General features: G+C 35.9%; 6 protein-coding genes across 15 annotated transcripts in view; 3 read left to right on the forward strand and 3 right to left on the reverse strand.

Annotated features, from left to right (window-relative positions):
• The window catches only part of shroom4 (shroom family member 4), a 56075-nt gene extending 54427 nt beyond the window's left edge, over positions 1–1648 (forward strand). For 6 of the 7 annotated variants that reach the window (XM_065248728.2, XM_065248730.2, XM_065248731.1 and 3 more), the window contains one exon: positions 39–1648. In XM_065248728.2, the coding sequence (XP_065104800.1) occupies positions 39–308 (270 nt within the window). In that variant the 3' untranslated portion in view covers positions 309–1648. The remainder of the gene's footprint in view (positions 1–38) is intronic. The other variant, XM_065248729.2, reaches the window with a different exon arrangement.
• Positions 1649–4458: 2810 nt separating this feature from the next.
• LOC141280927 (uncharacterized) lies at positions 4459–5325 on the forward strand. Its single transcript, XM_073812280.1, has 3 exons — positions 4459–4535; positions 4748–4883; positions 4963–5325. The coding sequence occupies exons 2-3, from the start codon at positions 4773–4775 to the stop codon at positions 5059–5061; spliced, it is 210 nt and encodes a 69-aa protein (XP_073668381.1). The 5' UTR covers positions 4459–4535; positions 4748–4772; the 3' UTR covers positions 5062–5325.
• Positions 5326–5386: 61 nt separating this feature from the next.
• otub1b (OTU deubiquitinase, ubiquitin aldehyde binding 1b) lies at positions 5387–12067 on the reverse strand. The gene is made up of 7 exons (XM_065248738.2): positions 11955–12067; positions 11337–11398; positions 9530–9628; positions 9239–9357; positions 8974–9058; positions 8635–8829; positions 5387–5903 (listed from the first exon to the last, which is right to left on the reverse strand). The coding sequence occupies exons 1-7, from the start codon at positions 11995–11997 to the stop codon at positions 5706–5708; spliced, it is 801 nt and encodes a 266-aa protein (XP_065104810.1). The 5' UTR covers positions 11998–12067; the 3' UTR covers positions 5387–5705.
• cskmt (citrate synthase lysine methyltransferase) lies at positions 12051–13428 on the forward strand. The gene is made up of 2 exons (XM_065248739.1): positions 12051–12178; positions 12634–13428. Exons 1-2 carry the CDS (start codon positions 12055–12057, stop codon positions 13302–13304), a joined length of 795 nt encoding a protein of 264 aa, XP_065104811.1. The 5' UTR covers positions 12051–12054; the 3' UTR covers positions 13305–13428.
• A 46-nt stretch (positions 13429–13474) lies between these two features.
• Positions 13475–22611, reverse strand: fam113 (family with sequence similarity 113). 3 transcript variants are annotated; one of them, XM_065248735.2, is made up of 10 exons: positions 21560–22611; positions 21323–21407; positions 21151–21230; positions 19196–19428; positions 18948–19098; positions 18610–18844; positions 17387–17467; positions 16453–16515; positions 14025–14180; positions 13475–13918 (listed from the first exon to the last, which is right to left on the reverse strand). In XM_065248735.2, exons 2-10 carry the CDS (start codon positions 21396–21398, stop codon positions 13806–13808), a joined length of 1188 nt encoding a protein of 395 aa, XP_065104807.1. In that variant the 5' UTR covers positions 21399–21407; positions 21560–22611; the 3' UTR covers positions 13475–13805. The 3 variants fall into 3 exon arrangements, with proteins under 3 accessions (XP_065104807.1, XP_065104808.1, XP_065104809.1); XM_065248736.2 differs by having other exon boundaries at positions 21323–21411; XM_065248737.2 differs by having other exon boundaries at positions 13476–13918; positions 14061–14180.
• Positions 22612–23681: 1070 nt separating this feature from the next.
• The window catches only part of LOC135730809 (uncharacterized), a 38585-nt gene continuing 36111 nt past the window's right edge, over positions 23682–26155 (reverse strand). For both annotated transcript variants that reach the window (XM_065248740.1, XM_065248741.1), the window contains exons 18-21: positions 26041–26154; positions 25565–25736; positions 25441–25485; positions 23682–25343 (exon numbers count right to left, since the gene is read on the reverse strand). In XM_065248740.1, the coding sequence (XP_065104812.1) occupies positions 25030–25343; positions 25441–25485; positions 25565–25736; positions 26041–26154 (645 nt within the window). In that variant the 3' untranslated portion in view covers positions 23682–25029. The remainder of the gene's footprint in view (positions 25344–25440; positions 25486–25564; positions 25737–26040; position 26155) is intronic.

A 26155-nucleotide genomic window follows, 5' to 3' on the forward strand; every position in this document is an offset into this window, starting at 1 on the left:
TTCATTGAAAAGTCATGTCTGATTGTCTATGTTTTTAGCTACAGCTGCTGGAAAAGAAAAAGCAGCTGTTGGTGCAGATGGCAGAGGCTCAGGAGCTTAAGGAACATGTGGACCGACGCGAGCAGGCTGTCGGCAGTGTGCTGGGTCGCTGCCTGACCCCAGAACAGATGCGTGATTACGGTCACTTCGTGAAGATGAAAGCAGCACTACTGGTAGAACAGAGACAACTGGATGACAAGATCAGGCTTGGAGAGGAACAGCTCAGGGGACTTCGAGAAAGCCTCGGCCTGTGGTATGGCCATTACTGAGACTGACTGTGTGTGTATAGTAGGGAGTAATGGACTTGAAAATAAGTATGGCAGTATGTTTAAAAAAAATGGACAATGACCTTGAAGTCAAACACAGCAGATTGTTGGACGACCGAGTGATTTCAGTTCAACTTATAAACTCTGCACTACATCTACTTGAAGTTGTCTTTTAGGACTTTGCTGCAGATGCACTAATAATTGAATCCGAGAAGTTATTATGCGCTTACACAAGTTAACCTCAGACACTACTTAAACCGCCAAAGAACATACTGTATGTGTGTCTGTACACTTCTCTTCAGCAGGGAGAACATCCTTGCTCTGCTATTTATTTATTTATGTGTGTATATATTTACACACACAATTTCCAAGTAAAAAATATAAGGAAACCAAGGTGCAAGGCCACAATACATTAATACAATAACACTATCAATAGCCTTGCATGACAAAAAATTCAACTTGCGGTCTAATGTAATTCCACGCTTTGGCAGATGTCAACTTCTTAATCTCTCTCAATTAAAACGTTTTGTTTGTTTTGTAAAGAATTCTTATGTTTATTTAGTAAGTGTACATAATGCTAAAGTGTTTCATTCTGTCATAACTGGAACTTTTGTGACTTCTTATTACAGTTTGTTCAAGATTTTTTTATATTTTTATTTTATATTCAGTATGCGTTATTGTGCTTGCTAAACAAATGTTGGTTACCAAAGATTGATTTTGAGGAATGTCTTAAAAACCAGCCTTGCCTTACCAAAACCATTTATTGCATTACAGTAGAATGTTGAAGCCTATAAATAGACATTGCAGTCAATTGAGGTATGGTTAATGTTTTTTTTTACTGTTACTGTTGAATGAGATGCACTGTGTATAACTTTGTATAACAAGCTGACATGGCAACTTTTGGGATAAAAACTACTAAATTTTCTTATTTTACTTGTAAGAAATTGGACATTAGTCTGGATTGAAAGAGAATGTTGTTTCAGTTACCATTACCTGCCGTGAAAGTCTTACTTTGTTTTGCAAGTGAGATAATTTGTGTTTGAAGGGCGTTCCTATTTTTGTAGGCATACAGTTGAAAAAGAAACAAATGTTTGTATTGGCAAAACAACTGCAAGGCAAATGTGCTTGTTTTTGTTGATTCACTTGTTTGCTTTGTGTAAAAACTATAGTTTGTTTACTATAAACTACTTGTGATCATTTTGATGTATCATACAAGGTAAATAGCTCAGAGATGATGAAGAGACATTGTGGTTTATTGATATTTTTTGACAACAACTATTGATATTTTTGTGATATAAAACATAAATTGTAAAACTTCAACCATTAAAAGTATTTTTTCTCCAGTTGTATTTAATGTCCTGCAGTCTAACAAACTGTATACTCCATCTAAAACTATGTAAAAAGCAATTGCATGCTGAAATGAGTATTCTTAAGGACCTGGATGGTGTACGGTTTTTATTTAGGCCATTATGTATACACTATAAATAATATTGAAACAGCCCTTATAAATGCACAAATAACATTTGGAAATAAAAATGAAAGTGAAAAGGGACACTAAAATTAAATAAAGACAAAAATTGAAAAGAATAAGGAGGTTATACAATAAAATCCATTACAATCCTACAATTCAAAACAAGAGGAATTTAAAGCATTGTAGTAGTCCTGATAGCCTTACGATTTTAAAGTCCTTTCAGTGTTTTAAAATAAATCTTCATTTGAATCTTAAATAGGGCAATATTAGGCTTAATCCCACTTGCATTTATTAATGTAAAAATTACCATATAAAAAAACGATTTAAAAGAAAATATGACCTTTAAAGAATTTGTTTTCCCAGTAAAGTATTCAGATTTCTCCCCATTAAAATAATTCAAATAATAATGCAATAGCAATCATGAAGACATTACCATCATATTAGTATTTAAATATTTTTTTATTTGCTTCACGAAATGTTTAACAATATTTTTAATAAGTACATGCATTTATTTTACACCATTTTGATTAAGTTTCAACATGAAATAGACAAATGTAATGCTATTAAAAAAAATTAAATGATGAATCACATGATTTTTATTTTACTCAAAGGCTGTTTGTAAGGAAAAGACTTAAGTTTGCCAACACTTAGATAAAAATATTTTGATGATCAAGCTCGAACAAGATAATCCAGTTAAGTTGGATTTCTCCATTTAAACACCACTGTAATTTTTACCATCTTTGTCACTGTCGCCTTTGGGTTGCTCTACTATACATTTTATTTACATTTTATGGTATTTTATTTACCTATAATAAACTGTCAAACGTAAAAGCAGCTCTACTTACTTCAATTGGTAACACCTAATATTTAAACATTTTTAACTTAAATTATTTCACTTAAACTGAGAAAATTTAAGTTGAAAAACATCACATTTTTAGGCATTACCAATATTTTTTTTAAGTTGATCCAACTTTTAACTTATTACAGTGTATATTATGCTTAATGTATATACCATTAAGTAGCCTGTCTTGATACATTGTGTGCCTATAAAAAGTCTTTGTACTGTTCAAGCATTTGAATAAGTTTCACTTATATACAGTGGCGGTTCTAGACAAATTTCACTAGGGGGGCCAAGGAGGGACCAGTATTTTACCAGAGGGGCACATAAAAAAAATGGCAAGAAATTATATTTAAAGATTATAGGGGTGGTTACAGGAATTAGTTTAAGATAGGACTAGGCCTTAGTTTAATTAGGAAATATAACTAGTTTTAACATACAGTATACATTACTTGTGTGCATTTTGAAGCAAAACAAAGCTGTATTTTAAGATATGGCATTGCAAGTTGTTTTCAGTTTGGACAGCTCTTACATTTATTTTAGTCTAGGACTAGTCCCTTTCTGGGAAACTACCCCGTAAACTTTATTTTACTTTACAATCATATACTTTTTTATTTAATACAAGAGTGAGTGCAGGTGCAAAAGGGGAGCTGGGCTCTTTTCTAAAGCCCCCCAACCGAAAAGCATGCAAGCCTACTCAATAAACTTTATGAAATGCAAACTTTTATAAAGACAAACGTTTGTTTTAGTTTACATATAAATACACATTGCTAGACAGTTAGGGACCACAATCTAATCAACATTTAAAATAATATTTATTTTTAAATTGTAAACATTTTTATATGTAACATTTAATTATATTGCTCCAATTTATATGCGCGTATATGTAAGAGCATAATTACAGCGCTTTTTACAATGTGTAAACTTTAAAAAGTTAGCGAGATGTTGGTTTTGCCGGTTGTTGATGAGTAACAGCTGTAAATGATCACAAAACACGCAGCCACGTCACAGGAGAACAAGTGAACGGTGTCCCAATGTGAAGCGAGCAAGAGTCCAGTGCCCAAACCTGCATACACATTCTCAACATCGGGAGGTTGGGAACGGATTGAGACACTCGCCGAGCAGCACCCACAGGCGGCTAGTGGTTGGGTGCGCCACTCTAATTTGCCCGTGTAGAACGTTGCGTCGCATTAGTTCCGCCTTTGGCGCTCGCGTGTAAAATCAAAATAATAAATGTATACTTTTTTATTTGGTCAGCACGGGGTGGCCACAGGGGTGGCCAGGGACATGTCTACAGAGGCACGGGCCACCCTTGGCCTCCGTGTAGAACCGCCACTGCTTATATACATCTTATCCATTTTATACTGTATATTATAATGTGTAATTATAATATACATTGTATAAAAACCCTATACTCTTTATATTTCATGATGTTATATTAATTCCTATCTACTTTCTATATAACATGTATTTACTGTAAATTTGCTGCTTGCAACAATGCAACAAGAAATTTGTTAAAAGTGCTATAGAAATACATTTGAATTAAAATAATTCCAGTCTTAACAGGAAGCTTTATAAATCACAATTATTCTTACGTCTAGGAATAAGAGTAAAATGACGTCAAATGACTTCTGACAAACTAAAATTTTACTCCGTCTGAGCGGATACATAACGTGGATACATACGGCCCCAGAAGTCTCCATGAATCAAGTGACGGCTGAGCTTTTTGGACTTCCACTGTCAAAAACTACACACCTCATTGAAAGAGGGGGGAGTTTAATGAAACAACACCGAATTATTAAATAATTTATATAATTCGATAGGGAGGAGTCTGATTTCATATCGCTCTCGCGGTACTGTGATGTAATCCGGCCTGCAGGTGTTCTGGCGGCGGAGTATGTCGAACTTCCGTAACGCTAAGGTATAGTAATACTCTTAAAGGCTGCGCATTTAAATGTACAACTTGTTGAAGTAGTCAAATTGGGACGCAACATACGTCTTAAACATTAATTAAAGTGCAATCAATGATGACAAATGATTTCCACCTGTCATGCCTATCAGCGAATTGTTTGGCGGGAAACGTAACAAATAAATCACGCGCGTCCCGGTTTGATGTTCTAATCTTTTCCGTAGCAACAGAGCTTGATTGCTGTGCATCATGTTTGGTTTTCTGCAGCTACTAAAAAGCACGAAACTTCGACCTAAACGTGTTTTTATCCAGACTTTAAACATCACCTCAAAAGCTACTAAACGGAGTAGTGGCGTTACGGTAGGTTTAACGCAAATGTGCGCAGAAAGCTTTGTCAAATAATTTTATTTATACATCAATTTCTCATTTAACTGCTTAGGAAAGTGTGTTTGTCATGGGCTTTCTCTTTGTTGCCGTCCTCGGTCCGGCCGGATGGATCCTGTCCAGTTCGTCTGACACAAACAGAAAACGCCAATGATGGACGACGGAAAGATTCGACTGATCTTTGTTGTTTTTTTGTTACTCGTGTTCCCTAGTAGACTATATTGCAAAATAATGTTAGTTAAACAGTGTTTTGTTGTTAGACCACTAGTTTATAAACTCACCTGAACCAATATAAACCCAGTAATCTTTGTAAAGCATGGTATGGAGGCATTGTTTGGTAAATCCATATAAACTGACTTAACTCATTCTACTCAAGATAAAAATAAAATGACAAAGTTAACTGTTTATCTTTGTCTGACATGCACTCAAGTTTCACACTTTAAGACCGATCATTAAACAAATTCACTCCAGACTTTAAGTGAGGTTTAAATCCCTTTAATAAAACTCATGAAAGGCAGTGTAACAAAGAAAAAAACAACACAAAAAGCAAGTTGATAACATTTACAACCACAAAAAAACTACTGTACAACCCTAATGCTTTCATTTTTATTCAGTGTCAATTTATACTGCAATCAAGAGCTTTAAATTTTGGACTGAAAAAAATCATTTTGAAAACTGGAGTGGAAACGTTTTTTTTGTTTAAACATAGCATAAGCCTTGCATACAGACGTATGACTCAACTTTGCTGAAATGGGATGATTTCTTTACAATGTAACCATAGAGAATACAGTATCAGTATCACTTGTACAGGATATCATAATGGCCAGGGCGGTATAGCAGGAAGATGCGTGGTTCACTTCCTTCAGGGAAGATATGATGGTTTACCGTTCCACCCTCTCCTCTGTCCATGTATTCCACTAATATGGGCACATTGAGTGCCTGTGCCAAGGCAATGATATGGATGTGATCGCTTTCTTTTGACATGGGCTCCACCTCCTAAAAGGTAAACAGGGAATATGATGTGACAAGTTTATTTAAAAAAAATATTTGTTTAAATGTCAACTACACCATCTATTCCAGTATGCAGAGATGCACTATTATCTAAACGGGGTTTTTTTATGTATTTTTCAAAACAGGGTTTCCAGTCTGTCACATCTGTATGCATATGAGTGCAGGTCAATGAATAAAAGTGTAGTGTGACACTTATTCATACATAAATGAAGCCAAGCTAATATAAAAATATGTAATAAATAAATATTAAAATTGAGGTTATTAATAGAATGTGCTTTGGCAGACAACTCACAGACTGCGTGCGGGCAACCTGGTGCTCACGAGCACCGTATTGGAGACCATAGTGTTTTTTTTTTATGTGTACATTTGACTCGTGTGTTTACACCAATGTTCGATGCAATTTGTGACAAAATGCAATGCATCCTCTGGGCTGCATACTACATTCTCCTGTTTGTGCAATCTACAAGAACAATGCACAAAGGGGTTTAAAAAATCTGGGGGTGTACGATGATGAAAATTGTGTCATCCACACTTTACGTGGACCCTTGCATATGCGTAAAAAGTGGACCATACTTCGGCTTACATAGGCTTTGCAAAATAAAGTTTGCAAAACTACTAGTATAGTTATCTCATGAAAAGTTAAAATGTTGCTATATACTGTAGTAAAACATCTATAATTGTAGTATTGTCTGTGTGTGTGTGAAACATCCCCTTTATAATGGAACTTAAAAATAAATAAAAATATAAACAAAAATAGCCATTTTTAAAGGTACAGTGAAAATGAAAGTTTTGTTATCATTTACTTACCCACAAGTTGTTCCAAATTTGTATAAATATATTTATTCTGCTGAACACAATTGAAGATATTTAAAAAGAAATTGGTAACCAAGCAGATCTGGACTTCTATATAAGAAAAAAATATGGCAGTCAATGGTGCCCCAGATCTGTTTGGTGACAAAGACTTTTCAAATCTATTAAAGGATTAGTCAATTTTCTTAAAAAAAATCTAGATAATTTACTCAACACCATGTCATCCAAAATATTGATGTCTTTCTTTGTTCAGTCATCTCAAACGAGGCATAAGGGTCTTATCTAGCGAAACGATTGTCATTTTTGGCAAGAAAAATAAAAAATATGCACTTTTAAACCACAACTTCTTGTCTTCCCCCGGTCCTGTGACGGTTCAATTAAAGTTCATTAAAATGAGAAAAATCCTGGAATGTTTTCCTTAAAAACCACAATTTCTTCTCGACTGAACAAAGAAAGACATCAATATTTTGGATGACATGGTGTTGAGTAAATTATCTAGATTTTTTTTAAGAAAATGGACTAATCCTTTAATTTCTGTTCGGCATAAAAAATAAATGTATACAGTTGTGAAACAACTTAAGTTTGAGTAAATGATGACAGAATTAAAATTTTTGGGTGAACTATCCCTTTAACTCTTTCACCGCCAGCGTTTTTAAAAAAAGTTGCCAGCCAGCGCCAGCGTTTTTCATGATTTTCACCAAAGTTTAATGCCTTCCAGAAAATGTTCTTCTTTAAATATATAAACATACAATATACCAAATGAAAGAACAGACCCTCTGCTTTCAAACAAAAAAAAACTGTTTCATCCTACCTTTAGTGGTTCTTTTGCAATCAGCTTTTGAATATGGGTAGGTTTTTGCAAAAACACCATATTTTGAGCAAAAAGCAGAGATAATTCAATTTTTGTGACGGACTTTTCATAGAGATCCCATTCAGAGCGATCTTTAAAACAGACACGGACATACAGCAGCTTGCCATAGGGCAATACTTCCGGGTTTAAAAAGTTGCGGAAGGGCGGCACCTGGTGGATAATAAGCGGTATTGCGGAAAGACGGAAAATCTAGTCATTGGCGGGGAAAGAGATAAAGGACAAGTTCGGTATTTTACACTTAAAGCCCTGTTTTCAGATTGTTTATGATGAAATAGAACGGTTTTGACTGAAATTTCGACATATGCGGCTGCCCCGAGAATTTTCGGGTGTTTGCTGTTTCACCTCCCACCTTTACAATGGGTTTAATGGTGCACAGGAACAATCCTTCCTAAAATGCATGAAACTTTCGTTTACAAAGACATGAAACTCACCGAGTGGTCAGGGGTGTTCACTGATATGCTCACACAAAAATCGCTGCAAAATACGCATTCAAACAGGTTTTATCGTAGTTTTTGCCAACTCCAATGACTTGTATTAGATGTGCTGTGAAGTACGGTATTACTCCGCGCCGGGAACTTTTGTTTCTATTCTTGCAATTGGCAAAGGCGGATTATCGCCACCCACTGGGCTGGAGTGTCTATTATTCAAACTCTCAACGGAAGAATATACGGGTGTGAGGCGTTTGGAAAAATAGGTCCACAAGTTTACAATGAATGCTAAAACAGCTGTTGGAAAGCATCTTTTGCAGCGATTTTTGTGTGAGCATACCAGTGAACACCCCTGACCACTCGGTGAGTTTCACGTCTTTGTAAACGAAAGTTTAATGCATTTTAGGAAGGATTGTTCCAGTGCACCTATACACCCATTATAAAGGTGGGAGGTGAAACAGCAAACACCCGAAAATTCTCGGGGCAGCCGCATATGTCGAAATTTCAGTCAAAACCGTTCTATTTCATCATAAACAATCTGAAAACAGGGCTTTAAGTCTAAAATACCGAACTTGTCCTTTAAGCATCACAACCCTAACTCTCTTACCTGCTGGCAAAACTCTTTGACAGATCGACCTCCCTCTATGAAGTGCTGAAAGAACACATGCTCTCGCTGCAGGTATCCAGAGGTGAGAAGCCTCAGGTAAACCACTATGTAGTCTGATACGCTCTGGTCATTAAAGGACCTCAACAGTTCTCCAAGTGTTTGCTGCTTTTCACACTGATCAATCAAGTCCATAAACTGAGAAAGAAATCACAGGAAGCAAAAATGTAATTTATGCAAATGTATGATTAGTAAAATAATAGGACTGTAGCTCTATATTACAAATAAGAATTCATGCAATTTGTACATAGGTTTAAATGACATTGCTATTTTTCAACTCACAGTGTTGTGAAAGTCTTCAATGGTGAACTCAGTGAAACCCTGGTTCACAAGGTCCAGCTTGCTTTTAGCTGCTACAGCTTTAAACCTAAAGTGTTAAAATAGATTTAAAACAACATAGTGACGGAGCAAAAGAATATATTTTAATAGAAACAAAGTTGCTTAGAAGGCAGGTAAGAAGCAAGCGCAGAGGTCTGCAACTTTTCATGCCAGCATCATCATTTATTTGGGATACACTATGGGATGACTGTGACAAACAGTACATTACCTTTGCAGCTCTTTGCTGTCTTCCAGTAGTGACTCCAAATGTGCAAACCCAAAGGCTCTGTAGAAACAATTCCCATCCGGCCGCGTCTTCCGAATGTGCGAATATTTTTTGTGAAGGTCCTATGGATGACAATGGAGGTCATTTTCAAAAACATGAAATCAGATGTTTACATAAAGTATAAAATAGATGAGATTTTATAACTTGGAAAATGAGTGCGAACAGTCAGCCTTAAAGATTGGAATTGTGTGCAGTGTGAACTAAGCCCAAGTAAGCTGATAAAACTGCAGTCACCTTTATTTTGAGTTGGTAGATGGTGTCCTCTGCAGCATATTCTCCTTTAAGCACAGAGAGATCTTGTCTGTCCGACACTAAAGGGTTAGTGGTCGCTATCTATTAAAACAAAACACATGCAATTTAAGTAATACATTTCAATTCTGTTATCATTTACAACACCCTCATGATTTTGTGGAACCTGAATGATGATCTTCATGAAACACACAAGGACATGTTTACACTCCTTTATTCCATCTGGAACCATGGTGTTGCTTCACATGAGGAATGGACTGGAATTCAATTCTCTGACACTACCCGCTGTAAATCATAGAGCTGTATCCTACATCCGGCGCATTGCGCGACGCAAGTGTCTTTCGCTAGTTTCAACAAGCCACAATTATCAATTTCACATTTAGCGCCATGTTGTTTAAATAGAAAATGCATTTGCGCCCAATTTTGTGCCCATGGGCATTCTGGTCTGAAAACAAGGTGTGTTTAGGAGCATTGTTGGCGCGTTGCTATTATTATTATTAGACCATGGGATGGATCAAGGATTGGTAGCAACATTGATTTTGATGCATTGTTAATTTTTGAACAGGGTCAGTTGTATAAAAAACTTGTGATCCTAAAGCCACAAAATGACACCTTCCCAAAATGGCTCTTAAAATATCATACGTCAATATTTTTGTCCCACTTTAAACGAGTCAATATTTTAAAACTACTTCTGCCTGAAACATACATATCAAATATTCATTAAATTTGTAAAAATTTGAACCCTTTGTATGCCCGTTTGTTTACATTAACAAAAAACTATATTTTCCAAAAAAAAATTCCAAAAAGAACATTGGAACTACCATGTGATTTTATTATTATTATTAGACCCTGGTATGGGTCAAAGATTGGTAGCAACATTGATTTTTGTGCATTGTTATTTTTTGAACAGGGTCAAATTGTATAAAAAAAATCTAACACTTGTGATCCTAAGGCCAAAATTACACCTTCCCAAAAACTGCTCTAAAAATATAATACATTCATATTTTTTCCACTTTAAGAGTCAATCTTTTAAAACTTCTTCTGCCTGAAACATACAGAATATTTATTACATTTTATTAAAAACTGCTCTAAAAATATCATAGGTCAATATTTTTTTCCATGTTAAACGAGACAAACTTTTAAACTACTTCTGCCTGAAACATACATATCAAATATGAATTACATTTGTGAAATATTTAACCCTTTATATACCAATATGTTTACATTGATCAAACCACAGTTTTTAAATGATAGTCAAAAGGTTTTTACTATGAAGATGCTATGAAATATAATAACAGTTAAAAAAACAATCAATTAAAAAAATTCATTTCATACTGATTTTTCTTTTTACCGTTTTGTGTTACCATCCCAACATTGTTCAATGACATAAGTGTAATCTATCTTACAAATGGAGGACAGGGGGATTGTGTTACTTTCTTCTTTTAAACACAAAATAAGATATTTTGATAAATAATGGTAAGCACACAGCTGACGGCACCCGTTGACTTCCATAGTGGGAAAAACAAAGTAAAAAAACTATGTACTCACCATCATATTTTAAAACATCTTCTTTTGTGCTCAACAGATGAAAGACACTCATATAGGTTTTAGAATTAGGGTGAGTAAATGATAACAGAATTTTTTTTTTTGGGTGAACTTATCCTGTAACAACCTTTGTGTTACAAAGAAGAGGATTGTGTCCAGTGTCCACTAACAATTTGACCAAACAAAATCATCAGTAGTTTTTCACATTAAGAATGCTTATTAAAAAGTCATTAATCTGTTCACTCACCTCTTGCTGAATGCGGTCCTGTTGTGCCATTATGGCCTCGTCATATGCGAGGCAGTTCACTCCTGATGAAACAGACCAAACATCATAATGAACATCAAATTTTAAACAACAGCCTCTCCAGTAGGGGTTAAATTTTCAGCTGGCAGGCAGGAGCTGCCACAGAGAGAGACGTGATGTAAACAAACCGTATGCGAAAAAAAAACATCTATGTTTTCAGTGACTGTTACCATATCGCTAAATTAAACCACATTTCTGTGAAAATATGTGCCCGTTTATGCAGTGAACGATCATATTACTGTCTTGCACTAAATGTGCTTAACGTTTCTAACGCACGTCAATTGACAACATCATTTTAAACAACAGGGAAAATAGGACAGTGTGCAAAAACGTTGAGACTCTAAAACAAATGCCACTTGTTTGTAAAATGAGCCTAGTGTTAATGTTACTCTCTTCTGCACAGTTAATACGCTTTGTTCTGCATCGTCTCCTGCTAGTGCAATGCAGACTTTATCCCTAACGCAAGCTTTCTCGCGTGGGACCCTGCTCGTGGTTTTGTTTAAGCGTGCAAACTGATGATTATGACAGCCTTAAATAAAATTTTTATTTTTTTCAACTTACCCTCCATCTCCCCCTTTGATGATTCCTGCTGCTCATCCGCCATCTTGATTCAATTATTTTTTTTCCGCCGCCCCCCTCATTCTATGTACACTTCCGGGTCATGTCATTGCTCGCACATGCAAGCAGGATATTTAAAATGTTTATTTTAAACCGATTTGTTGTCCCGCTAAGGACTTGTCAGAAGCTTACGAAGGCACACCGATGGCACCATACAAGTTTGACAAGTAAGTGTAACGTTACTTCTTTTTTTAAACAGATTTGGTTAGTTAATAGTTTTTTATTAGCCAAGAAGAAGGGTCAAATCAACACATTTCATTAACGTAGCGGTGCGTTGTTAAGCACTAGATAAATTCACTGTAAAGCACATTATTTGCTGGTACAAAACGGTTATTGCATATAGCCAGCACAGTATTACAATATAAACACACAATAATAAAAATGTTATAAGATTATTGATTAAAAAGATATATTTTTACGCCAAGCGACGTAGTTATTCAGAAACGATTCAACAAAGTTGTTGCCAAGCAACAGATGCAGCTGCGCAGTAATACTGATGTAATGGGGTCATAATCAAAAAACCCAATCTTTCTGTTTTATAAAGCTTCTTGTTTAATTGAAAGCCATAACGTTATTTATACTTTAAATTTGTATTACAATTATGTATAACTTGTGTTCACAGATGAGTTGATTCAAAACATGGACAAAAAAGCAACATGGGACAGATTCTACACAGAAAATGGAAGCAAAAGCAAATTTAAACATTTTGAGTGGTTCTTTGGATTTCCCGCAGTCCAGGACTTCATTCTTCCTGTAATACAAACCATGTCACAATCCCACAGTGGCCCATTACACATTCTGGACATGGGATGTGGCACCTCCGCCCTAGGACCTTGTATTTACAGAAACTCCCCATGTGCTGTAAAGGTCACCTGTGTTGACATCTCCCCAGTGGCCGTACGACTTCTGGAGGAACACACCGATACCAAATCATCACAGCCACAGAACCCATTGTCTGCTCTTTCCTTTCAAGAGATGGACTGCACGCAGTTAACTGGACAGTTTGAGGCCAGAAGCTTGGATTTGATTTTGGACAAGGGAACAACAGATGCTTTGGTCAGATCTAATGAAGGGCAAGTTAAGGCTGGTCAGATAATAAGGCAATGTTTAAAGGTGCTGAGGCCATCGGGAAGTCTCTTACAGTTCTCAGATGAGGATCCTGATGCCAGGCTTGTATGGCTGGAGAAAGAGGTTAGAGGAACGGATATGGCAGCAGATGTGGGCGTTCAAGAAGTAGGGGAATTGAGAGGAGTAACTTATTTTTGCTATCAGATTATAATGCCACCCATTTGAAAATATAACATATGCAAGTTACAATTAATGATGAAGTACTTAACAATATCAAGGCATTGATAATCAAAAGCTTGTGTACATCATTTGCATCAGCTGAACAAAATTGAAATCACAAAATGTTTTTGTTTTTTTAAATAAATGTTTATTGGAGAATAAACAAACAAGTGTTTTGTCAAAAATGTTTTGTGCTTAACTTTTCCAAGTGGCAAACCATCACTGTTACGGTTACATTTATTTGGGTATGACTTTATTGAAGAACTTAACACTTATCCAGATTAAGTTATTTCAAACAAAATTATATTTCAAACAAACGATAAAATCTAGAAACATCTGTATGTTTGCTTTACAATATACACAGCTCTCATAACAAGATAAACTAGCAAACAACCAATATGGCCAACATTTTTATGCAGACTGAGTGCAGTACCTTAAAATACTCAAGTTTAAAGAACGGCTATTTTTATTACACCCAGCTACACAGTTTCAACTGAATCCATTTATCTAGAGGTGACGTGGCTTCTGTCGTGGATACGGATTATATGGTCTTCTGTTTCGTTGCTTTATGACAAAGTTATTCACTGGCCAATAGGGGGCAGCATTGAAGTTGGGACCACCTTTAAAAACAAAAAGCTTTTAGCACTATTTTTACCTTACACAATATTACATTTACATTCTTATTATATAAAGGTGATTTAATAAAGTAATAAAATAGGTCTAAACCTCCGACAAAGGCATTTGTTTCAAAGCTGTGGTAACCTGGAGTGAAGGGGGGAGGTAAATCATCCCTGTAGAAAATTGGTGCCAAGCCATTATATTGTCCCATTAGTTGTCCTTGTCTGAAGGCTGGACCGGGGGGATGACGGTAAACAATGCCACCTTAAAATAACCAAATATGAATATTAGCTACAATATCACCCAGTACTTAGTGAATTGTGTTTAAAATGCATCTTAAATGGACATTACTATGGTTGGTAAAGGGAATATAAAAATCTATCTTAAAGACATGGTAGGCGATTCTGTCCAGAAACATGTTTTGTTATGCTGGTTAAAGGAACAGTGAGGCTGTTTACACTTGGCATTAACATGCGTTTTCATCAATCAGATCACAAGTGGACGACATTAATGCCAGGTGTAAACGGTGTTCAAAACGTTTTGAGCTCGTCCACTTTCGACCACATTCAGAGGTAGTCAAAACCCTTTTCGATCGGATTGCTCTTGTAGTGTAAACGCACATGTGGTTGAATGTGTTCGAACAGCCACACGCGACCGCCTTCTCTCCGCCCATTTATCTAATCTGAGGTATTAAACACAATGTTTTACGTCTTTTCTGACTTCTAGCACGAACAATCGGTGAACAGCGCTATTTTTAGCCTTTCATTGACAAAACTAAAGCGGCTTATCTCTGCAGTTTCATTTTGAAAGCGTGTGAAAGTTGTGCGATCCTATTTCATCAATAGTGCTGAAAATTCAGAGAAAGCTCTTACATATGCATGTACAAAACACTGCGAAGCATGTTTACTTACAACAAAAGCATTGGACTCTGACATTTTATAAGTTCACGTCCATATAAACCCGTCATTACTCCCGCTCGTGTTTTAATGACAGCAGGCCCACCGTCTCACAGACCACCCCCTCACAGTATTCAGGACAGAAGCGGTCGAAAGTGGACAAAAGAGACGCATTTAAATACCAGGTGTGAACGTGATGTATGGAGGACCACAAGAGTCATGCAAAATGTAATAAAGAACTTCAAAATTTAATAACTACCTGGACAATAAAAATAGCAATTAATAGATTTGTTTAAAAATTCATTAATTAATCTATAAATAAATAGACAAAGTTACAAAAAAATCATTATGTAACATTTTATTAGGCAATAAAAAGTTAGATTATAAAAATAACATAGAAATGAAATATTAATCCATTAATAAATAGTTCAAATTAATATAACCATTTATAAAAACAACATAAAATACTCAATAAGTTCATAATTTTAAATTGCATTTATAAATTCTTAAATAATGGAATTTCAAAATGTATTTCAAAAAGCAATTTAAAAAGAGAAATAAATAACTGGATTTATAAATTGAATTACAAATAAAGGTTTAAATTAGGCATTTAAAAGGGCATTTCCGTTTAACTTTTCTGTTTTCATTTTCCCGATGGTTCTCCTTATTCTTTTCGCTATTCTATTTGCTTTTCGTTTTAGCCTCTCTATTTAGCTTTTCCGTGACTCTTTGGGTCCTTGCAAATGGTCAAATGAGAAATGCAAATTAGCTATGGCCAGGTGGATGTAACAAGCTTGCTGATTGGCTCTAATTGTACGTCATGCGCAGATTTATAGATCTCGGATGAGGACCCAAAGACCTCTTCACACCCTGATAGCAATCACTAAATACACTAGTCAACATTTGAAGTGGATTAAAATCTTTTATAAAAGTTGTCTTTGTGTTTTGAACAATACCTTAAGACAACTTTGATGAACTTTTTAATCCACTTCAAATGTTGACTAGTGTATATTCATATAAATATACATGCACTATATTTCCAAAAGTTTTGGGACTTATTATGCACATGAACCTGAATGCCATTCCATTCTTAATCCATAGGGTTTAATATGGAGTTGGCCCACCCTTTGCAGCTATAACAGCTTCAACTCTTCTTGGAAGACTTTCTACAAGGTTTAGGAGTGTGTTTATGGGAATTTTTGATCATTCTTCTAAAAGCACATTTGTCAGGTCAGACACTGATGTTGGCCTGGCTCGTAGTGTCCGCTCTAATTAATCCCAAAGATGTTTTATTGGGTTGAGGTCAGGACTCTGTGCAGGCCAGTTAACTTACAAACTCACCATCTATGTCTTTATGGATCTTGCTTTGTTGGAACAGGAAGGGGCCATCCCCAAACTGATCCGACAAAGTATCTTGGTATGATAAAGCATTATTAGCACTGGTGAGTGGAACACCTGAATTCAGTGATTTGAGGGGTGTCCCAAAACATTTGGCAATATAGTGCATCTACTGGCGCATGACCATAAAATGTTTGCCCATAAAGTGTTCAAGTTAAGAAAGTCATACATTACAAGAGATTTTTTACTTTCTCAATAAACTATTCCTTTAAATACATTTATAGGGGTTCTTTCATTCTTACCATTGTTGTAGTGGTTCACAGGCTGCATGGGTACTTTAAAGCGTCTCTGGTCACTGTGAGAACCTGTTGAAAACAGGACTGATTTGAATCACAAATGCATGATTTACAATTAATGCAATTAAGGGAATTGTGCTTTATGTAAGGGATAATGTAGAGGCAGCCGGTAGTTATCGGGAAATAAGCCCCGACAGTGTGATCAGGTCTTGTATCACACTGAAGGGGCTTATTTCTCGATAACTACCGGCTGCCTCTACATTATCCCGCTTATTACACGGCTACTTGCCACATAAGAAAAAAAACTGGACATGAATATGAATTTGAAACATTTTATTGGCATATTTGTTTTAAATTAACATTTTTATCCTTCCGCGAAACTTTGCATAGATGCATAAAAATAATCGTAATACCTTATTAAGATCCTCTGCTTCATACTTCTCTGTCTCCATTTTTTTCTCTTTTAGCCAGTCTTTGAGAAGTTTTAATGCCCATTCTGTTTTTTATTGTGTGTTGGCTTCGTAGCTGTCATGCTCTATTTTGTCAAGTTCAGTCTCAGTAAGCTCTCTGTGTCTTGGCGTTGTTCGTTCTTCTATCCACTGTTTAAATGTTTTGTTTTTTCCGTACATGTTAAAATTTATGTCAAAATGCTGTGGTTGTCCAGTGTTTGTCACAAGATGGCGCCAAACAAACAGTAATCTTTATTGGCGCGGAGCGATTTAAATCATACAAGTAGTACCGGCTATGCGTTTACTTTGGAGCGGTTATTATTTGAAAAGAACGAACCTGCAAATGTCTCAACTGACCAATCAGAATCAAGCATTCCAGAGAGCCGTGTAATAAGAAGAAATATTTTACTGCCAAGTACTGCAGTTGACCAATTAGAATCATGTACTCCAGAAAGGTGAGTGATAAGGAATTACAGAGGTCATGACTGTACCTTCTTTGTTCCCTACAAGTCTGCTTGCAGAAGTTTGCTGGAAATTACTCTGAGGCACAGCGTGATCTGTTTTGAGCTCAACTGTACAGAAAGAACAAAAACAGAAAACCAGCCATATATGGAAGACCATAAGTAATTATTGTAGACCATAAGCATAAATGTAATTTCACAATGTCCCCCTGTAGTTCATAATTTTACCCCTTAAAACTCATCTTTGAGCATAAAAACAGAATATGTAAAAGTTTCTTCCTGTGATTTCTTGGTGCCATGTAACTCTACACCTTTGCCTCATTTAGTATACACGGATCGAGTTGGCTCGGACTGCCTGATCCACTTGATGTGATTGGTTGCACATTTGTGACGTAGAAAACGGAGGCAATTTTTAACTGAAGCAGGGCTCAACATAAAGGACTACCTAATGGCCTGGTGATGATAAACCTGATGGCGTGATGGTAAACAGTATTGTTACTGGCACGATTGGGCCAGTGCTTCGCCCCTCAGTCACTAAAATATATTTCCTGCCTGTGGCCGTTTGACTGTATGTATTCTTATGCAATGTTACCATCAAGATACATTTTAAGCGTCGCAAATGTTAACTTCTCAGCAATGACCTGAGGTTTCTCATACCTTATTGGTTGTTGTGGACACCGTTGCGTGTGATGTCAGCTGGTAGAGCAAAGAGATATTAAAATTGCGCCGGAACCCTCTCTATATGAGGCCAAATGAAAACTTTAAATATTTAACATCTTGGAAGCAGACATTGACTTGGGTAAAACAGTAAGCGAAATAAACGATGCAATGTTTTGCACAGTTTGCCATCAGTTTCCAGGTAAAGCAGACAAATCGGGAGCCTTTTTCGTTGCAATTACTGTAAACAAAACCTTGTTATGAGAAAAGCCGACAGCACACAGTGTGCATGGTGTTGCCGATAACCAAAGTGAAAACCTGAACCTGGTATTATAAAAAATTATTTGCGTTGAGCCCTGCATGGTTTTGAGACTTTCTTTGGGAAACTTTAAAAAAAAAACTCTTAATAATGAGTTTGAAATATGGTTTATCTTAAAGCATATTAAAAACACCACATAAGACAGATAAAGACCAATATAAACTTGATTTTCATCACAGGGGGACTTTAAATGACAGATACTTAAAAATAAGTTCAAATGTTATCACAAACAAAGCAAAGATGCATTTATGCTAACAAATGTCTTCGTATTTCTTACCAGGGCTTGATAGTTCCACTCCCCATGCCTGTGCAGCATGCTCAAGCAGCAAGCATGTTATCTTCCGGTGGGCAACTGCGTTCCAGTGAATACCGTCGTTGGTACGGAGATGCAGGCTGAAGCGAAACTGGAAATGCATGTCCAGTACATCAAATCCGAAGTCATCAGCTAACGTGGCTCCGTAGAAATTTGCCTCAATCACATCAAATCTTAATGATGGACCCATGTCCTGTATCTGAGTATGTGGACAAGATAAAAAAAACCTGCATTACTGTCTGTCATTAACATTGTTGGTTAGTGTCATTGTTAATGGCAGTTCCACACTCTTTGAAACCCACCTCCGGGACCAGGAAACCTCCCACTATCCTTTTGCCGAGGGGCATGGCCATGTTCCAAACAATGAGGCTTTCCTCTGGCAAAACAGCCTTAAGCTGCCTGAAGAATTTGTTCAAGTTAGCCCTGTATTCTGAATCCCAATTACGGCCGTACCTGTTCAGAAATACAATTTATTGCATTTTCAGCATTGTATTTTTAGTAAATTACATTAAATGTCCACTACAAGCTTCAGTAAAGTGAACGTGCTCACCTGGACACATCCCACACACACGAATTGACTATTACCAAGTCTGGTTTTATGCCACGCTCAAAGTCCGCCAGGATGCTTTCCATGTAGTGCGAAAAGATCCGAGTCACAAAATAAAACCGGACCAAATGATGGTCGCTACGATATTGACGCACTTCTCGGTACGCCGTCCCGTTGTTCATCGACCCAAGTCGTCCACCCTCAATTAAAGTGTCCTTTTCAAAAGAAATCTCACCCTGGGAAATATAAATAAGACTGTATCAGACTTTTCTTAATCATGAAACTCTGTGTACTTAAAAGTGATCTGCATAGTGATGTATAGTTTGTACTATGTACTGATTTTGCTGGTATTTTAACCGTTTCATTCTAGCTTTCTAGGTCAAATACGCTACATTATCTCATGCACCTGTCTAAACAATTCCACAAAAGCTAAATGGGGGTTGATATCCATAATGTGTGGCATTATGTGGTTAGCAATGTTGCCTCACAGCAAAAAGGGCCCCAGTTCGAGCCCTTAGGTGGCTTTTCTCTCAGGTGTACTCCCACAGCCTTAAAATATTCAGATTAGTTGAATTGGATATGTCAAATTCCAATCTGTAAAGATTAACTTGTATGGATTAACCGATTCTCTTCATGAATATAGACATAATTTCTGGAATAGTAAATAAATCCCCATACAGCCCTTTTACAACTATTTGTTGCCAATTTAAAACTAGTCCTCTCTTTACTATTGGTCACTTAATGCCTTAATCTTCTCTTTACAGTTGTACATGAAACTGTGGTTAATCAGGTAAAATTTAATCTCTGCTTAGTTTAGGGCTTTTTCTCAAACTAAATATGTATTTAGTTTTTGTTTAATTCATCTGGACCAGTCGTTCTTTGCATTTGAAGACTGCAGTGTACATCCAAGTATAAATTAGGTTTTGGTGATACAACGACTGTATAGTCTTTATTCTTTAAAGCATTAATCGACCTTTGAATTTCTTGAGACAGATGTTTATTTTTTGCCATTTTTGACCTAACACAGACATTAAAAAGGGATAGCTCACCCAAAATGAATATTCTGTCATAATTTACGGCCCCTCATGTTGTTCTGAACCTGTATGGGTTTCTTTATTCAGTTGAACACAGTTGATGGTACCCATTGACTTCCAAAGTATTTGTTTATCTTACTATGGAAGTCAATGGGTACCGTCAACTGTGTGCTTACCATCATCAAAATATCTTCTTACGTATTAAACAGAAGAAATAAAATCATACCGGTTTAAAAACGTTAGGGCGAGTAAGGGAGGTGTCTAAGTCATGCCTGTTCAAATGGGCCCTGTCTAAAACAGGGGTTCGGGGTCTGTGAAATAATTTGTTATAAATTATATAATTGTGTTGTATTATAAAGAAGGGTATATTTACATATGGGACCATCTAAGAACCATGTCAGTCTTGTGACTGTTTATTTTATAAAAGTTTTAGGATAACTTAAGAAGTATAACTGTCCAAATGTAATTTACCCTCTTAAAATACATAAGTTAAATTGAGGAGATAGTGTTTTGCTTATCACTGTAATGTAAGAGTAAAAATATAAGAATGTGCTTAGGAAGAATTTTATTAAGTCATTCGAAATTTTGCTCCCATGTAAAAGTTTTTGCTCCCCAAAATGTTTGAGAACCCTTGGCCTAGATTTTATTAAAAACGACACAAACAACATAGTTTTTGGTTAGTGATGATAGTGTATTTTTATCTCGTTACTCATATGTAACGTAAATCTAAATGCCAGTTTGGTGAACTAAAATACTAATCCTTCCAAAACAGCAAAATATGTACATTATGTAAAGTAACGACATGATATAGCAAGAGGAGCAACCTGATAAACTTGTGACTTTACGAACACGCGAGCCTACGTTTATTTATTATTTTTGTCTAGTTAAGGAGACTGATCAAAATGGGCAAATAACGTTACTAACCTTGCTTCTCAGCTGTGAAGAGCTTAAATATGCGTCTCTCTGCAAGATTAAAACCAAGTCCTTGTAAACCGACCTCTGAACTGGAGGAAAAGCAGCATTATTTGAATATAGTGCAGTTTATAGAGACTATCAGGCCAATACGAGAACAATATTAAACTCTGTCATTACTCACTCGAGTCGCCCAAAACCACAACAAATTTGTTGTGCAGAAGTTGGTTTGCTTGGCGTTTAAGCACAGTGCTCGCCATTAAGGTTACCTGCCTTGCATTAACATGAGAGTAATTATTATACACAAACGCAGCGTGTTTAACTTTACGTTAAAACAAGATTATCATACACGTGTAACTTGTCTAAATCTTCACTTTCCGCTTAATTTTAGAGTAAAACGGCACATACCACCAAAACTTACGTGTCTGAAAATCCGTTAAGAAGAAACTGATCGTAATGAGGCTAAGGTTGCCAGGTAAAGTAAATGCGCCCCTTGTGGCTAATTTGGATGCCAAATTGTCTTCATATGGTTTTATTGTGATCTTATTTAAATTTCTCATAGAATGACAACGACAACCATGTGTTTTTTTGAATTCCTAGTATTATGTGGGTAAATACACAAACACAAAATTAATAACTGTTGGTGACTTTGATTTCATTTTTTATATTTCATTTCAATTTATTTCTTAACAAAGTTAAAGTCGCCATGAAAATAAAATATAAAGTTGTAATTTCTTAAAAAATATTGTAGTATTTTTTTACAAATGATTATATGTGAGCTTCGTTATTTAAAAAAAAAATTAATGTGCACTTATAATTTTAATCAAAAACACAAATCTCCCATCCAAAACGATTTCTCTTTAATTCCGGTATTCCATATGGGCTGCGTCTGAAAATTGAAAAAACGGCTTTCACATAGGATGCAGTGTGCGCTTGTTGCCTCATGAGGCAAAAGGCATCAAGCCAGCTCAGAAAAACGCATTTGGACACACTTCATAGGCAACGTGTTTGAAATATAAACAGTGCCTTTATGATAACTTATCACATATTTGAAAACTACGTACTAATTTCTCGCTAGAAGTGCATTTAAAAGGTTTAAAAAGTGAAAATATAAATGCATTTACACTAAATTAGTGCTCCAGCCGCTTTCTTGGCCGCCATTTTATTTTTTCGAACTCGACCAGGCTTGACCAATTACATTCTGAGTCAGGAAGTAAACCTAACATTGGATTCGGACATGCCTTGGTGCCTTCTTGCCTTGAAATGCTGCCTCAGAAGGCAGCCATGGAATTGCAGGTGGGCGTAGTCCAGTAGAAGATCATTGTGATTAGCAATTAGCAACACAACCCCACTTCAAATGGTCCAATCAGATCTCGATGGACAAATTCAAACCCAGTCCTGCCTTATTTAATTTCAGAAGCCAGTTTCACTTGGATATACGCAGTGTTGTGGAAAGTTACTTTTAAAAGTAATGCATTATTTATTTAGGTTTTTTTAATAGGGACAGATACAAAAAACATAGATTATTACATCAAGAACAATCCGATGCCTGTATCACAGTGTTCATAGCCATGGCTAATTCGCAACACCTGTCCCTAGAAGGGCTTTTCAACAGTTAAGATAGTAAGAGAATAAAACATAAGAATAAAAAACAGCAAATACAATAGAATATCCAAAAACCAGTTAAAACCAGTAAAAATAAATGTAATAATTTAACAAAGTCACTCTAACTCTAACAGATGCACACCTCACACTATACATCTCATAAGACATGATCACACTGCTGCTGCTGTATGAGCCAGGCTTTTGTTATTTTTTTAAAGGTGGACAATTTAGTTAGAGTCTTTATATTTGTAGGAAGCCAGTTCCACAGACTGGCTCCTTTCACAGAGAAAACATTTTGAGCAAAAGATGTTTTAAAGAATGGAACTTTACAGTTTCCACATTTAACTGCTCTTGTTGATCTGGATGGGTCCAGCCTGTTAACAAATTTACGAAGTGGCTCCGGTGCAAGTCCAATCAAACATTTAAAAAACAACATTATATATCTGAGATTAACAAAATTAGCAAAGTTTAAAATTTTATATTCATTTAAAATATAACAATGATGAAATCGAATAGGCTTTTTGACTAAAATTTTTAGAGCACGGTTATAAAGCCTCTCAATAGGCTTTAGGGTAGTTTGGCTAGTCTGGGTCCAAACAGTGGTGCAGTACGACAGGTGAGACAGGATCATAGTGTTCAAAAAAACATGAGCACATTCTAATGTTAGACAGCTCCTAATCATTCTAAAACAGTTCATACTGGCTTTCATTTTTCTTGAGATGTTTTTAATATGACTTTTAAAATTTAACTGAGAATCTAAAATCACTCCTAAGTATTTTTCTTGTTCTACCTGATCAATGAGTTCACCATTCATTTTAATATTAAGGTCATTTATTGTACGCGTTCTTGTTATAGAGAAACACATAGATTTAGTTTTCCTCAGATTAAGTGTTAAGCAGGACTTATTCAGCCAATTAGACACTTTCTCAAGACTTCTAGTTAGTGTACTACCGATAACAACAGGGTTTTTGCCAGACACATAAACCACAGTGTCATCGGCATACATTTGAAGGCCAATTTCAGGACACACTTCAGGCAGCTCGTTCACGTACAGACTGAAGAGAACAGTTACATTACAACATAGACTGTAAAAAAAAATGGACGACGCCCATTCGCTCTCTTCCATTGATGAAAAGTGAAGCCGCCAATGTCCCGATACAACGCTGAAATCTTGGGTCTTGAGTCTGCGCAGAAGCATTTTCGGGACCAGTTCTGCGCAGTAGTTAGCAGGAAGTAAAGCAGCGAAATCAAGGCCTCGCCCTTGCAGAATGCGCATATCACAGCTGTCAATCATGACGTGACACCACTGTTTTTCTAGCATTAAATAACTAACTAAAAACAAACATATTTTAAAAACAAACACTTGTATTTACATGAACGTGATAAAAACTACAGTATATGACAGAAACCAACTTCGGAAAAAAGATAATTGAAGTGTAAATAAATTGTTTAGTTGGTCTTAAGTACCATTGAATAACATGGGGGACGCGGGGTTTATGACCTATACTGGGACCAGTACTGGGGGGGGGGGGTGATCGAGACATTTTAGGCTTCACTTTTCAGGGCTTGTGCGGCACGCTTGCATTACAATAATAAGTTACTCCCAAAAAAAGTAACTAATTGCACTACTTTGTTACTTGGAAAGTAATGCTTACGGTTCTTTTTTGTTACTTTTGCTGTATTTTTCCTGGCTGGGGCTTGATCTCTTTCAGGCCTTGTAGGTGTTTTTTATTAGTGAAAAGTTTTGCATTCAGAAATTGCATATTTCATCACAAAAATATCGAGCTCTGGCCTGCTATCTCAGTTTCTGACTCAAAATGTTCCCACACAGGCATGTACACATGTGCAAAAAACGCATAGAGTGCATAATTTGACTATGTTTAGTGGAAAATAAGGCAATTGCTACTTCAGTTTCATGGCAACTTTAAGGTCCTCTGTGAGGGCCTAGGGGCCCTGACGGTTCGCTTACACAACATGAACACAACAGCATATAAAAACACAATATTAGAGGTAGGGTTGTATCAAAAGAGTTGTTCTGCACAATAAATAAATATTTTCAAATAAAATAAATATCTGTTCACTATCACCAAACACGAATTTATACATACATTAGTATCATGAACCTAAATATATGCAATAAAAAATATACAATTATATATATACATGTACATTTACAATTAAGGTACAAACAAATATATACATATACAGTATAATTAACATACATAACCTGCCATTGAATGCTCATGTAAAATGGTTTCAAAATGCGGTTGCAGGGTTTATATTCCACTAATCAGGAAGGCCAAACTGTTTCAGATGTGGCTCCAGCAGTCCTTTCACTAAATCATCTCTGCGAGGGAGCTTATTCATAAACTCATTTGTAGCTTTCACAGATTCTTTAAATCCCCATGACTGAACAATCAAATTTACCAGCTTATATCTGTCTTTCTTGGTTTTTTCAAGTTTAGACACAGGAATGGAGTCTCTGTTCTCACTGTTTCGCATTAAATGCTTTAGTTTTTTGAGTTCCTCTTTGGAGAGATCCTCTAAGATGTCACGAAGATCAGATTTCCATTTTTGTAAACTATTACAATCCGTGTTTCCTTAAATACACAAATAAACAAATAATGATCATGTGAGTCTACTCATTTACTGTATATGTAATTCAAAATAAAATAAAGCTAAATACATATTGTTTACCATGATTGATTACAAGTTCTTCAGAGGTGATTTGTTTGCAATTATCTACAGTTAAAAGAGAGAGAGCAAGGATCAGATGCTTGTTTATTACAATGCACAAAAATGCAACAAAAAGTTGAATTACCTTTTTTTGCTTTGAGAATTATCCAACGCTTCCAAGCATTTTTAAATAAAATACTGTCATTTTTCTTTAATTTATGAATAATTTTAATTCGCAGTTCAGTCACACATTTGTCTAAAAAGACCTCAAATGTAGGATGGTGATTGCCAGCATGTAAAGATTCAAATAAACATTCCTAAAAGACACAAAAGAAACTTTTGTAACCATACAACAAAAAGCATTACAGCATTAAGTATTTATTAGTTTACATCAGCGGGGTCAAACTCTGCTTCTGAAGACTTCATTCTATTCCAGATGTTCATTCCAAAGTTTGAGGTGGGGAAATTCCAAAATCTGAGTTGTTGCAGATTGCATTATTAGGCACCCCATTAGGCTTGACAACCCTTGATTTTTCATATATTTTTGGTGAATATTTTTACACCCCAGTTTAGCTTCTAGGGGTTATGTATGTCTATATTTACCTCATTTGGTATAATTACCTTTGGTTGGACTCTTTCAGCTTGTTTTGATATCAGCGTGTACTTTTCATTTAACCACAGTTTGCAGTTAGAGCTGGTCTGGATAAACTCATAATCTTGTTGCTGTTCTTTTATC

The sequence above is a fragment of the Paramisgurnus dabryanus genome, chromosome 2, assembly GCF_030506205.2.
Source record: "Paramisgurnus dabryanus chromosome 2, PD_genome_1.1, whole genome shotgun sequence".
Taxonomy (NCBI): domain Eukaryota; kingdom Metazoa; phylum Chordata; class Actinopteri; order Cypriniformes; family Cobitidae; genus Paramisgurnus; species Paramisgurnus dabryanus.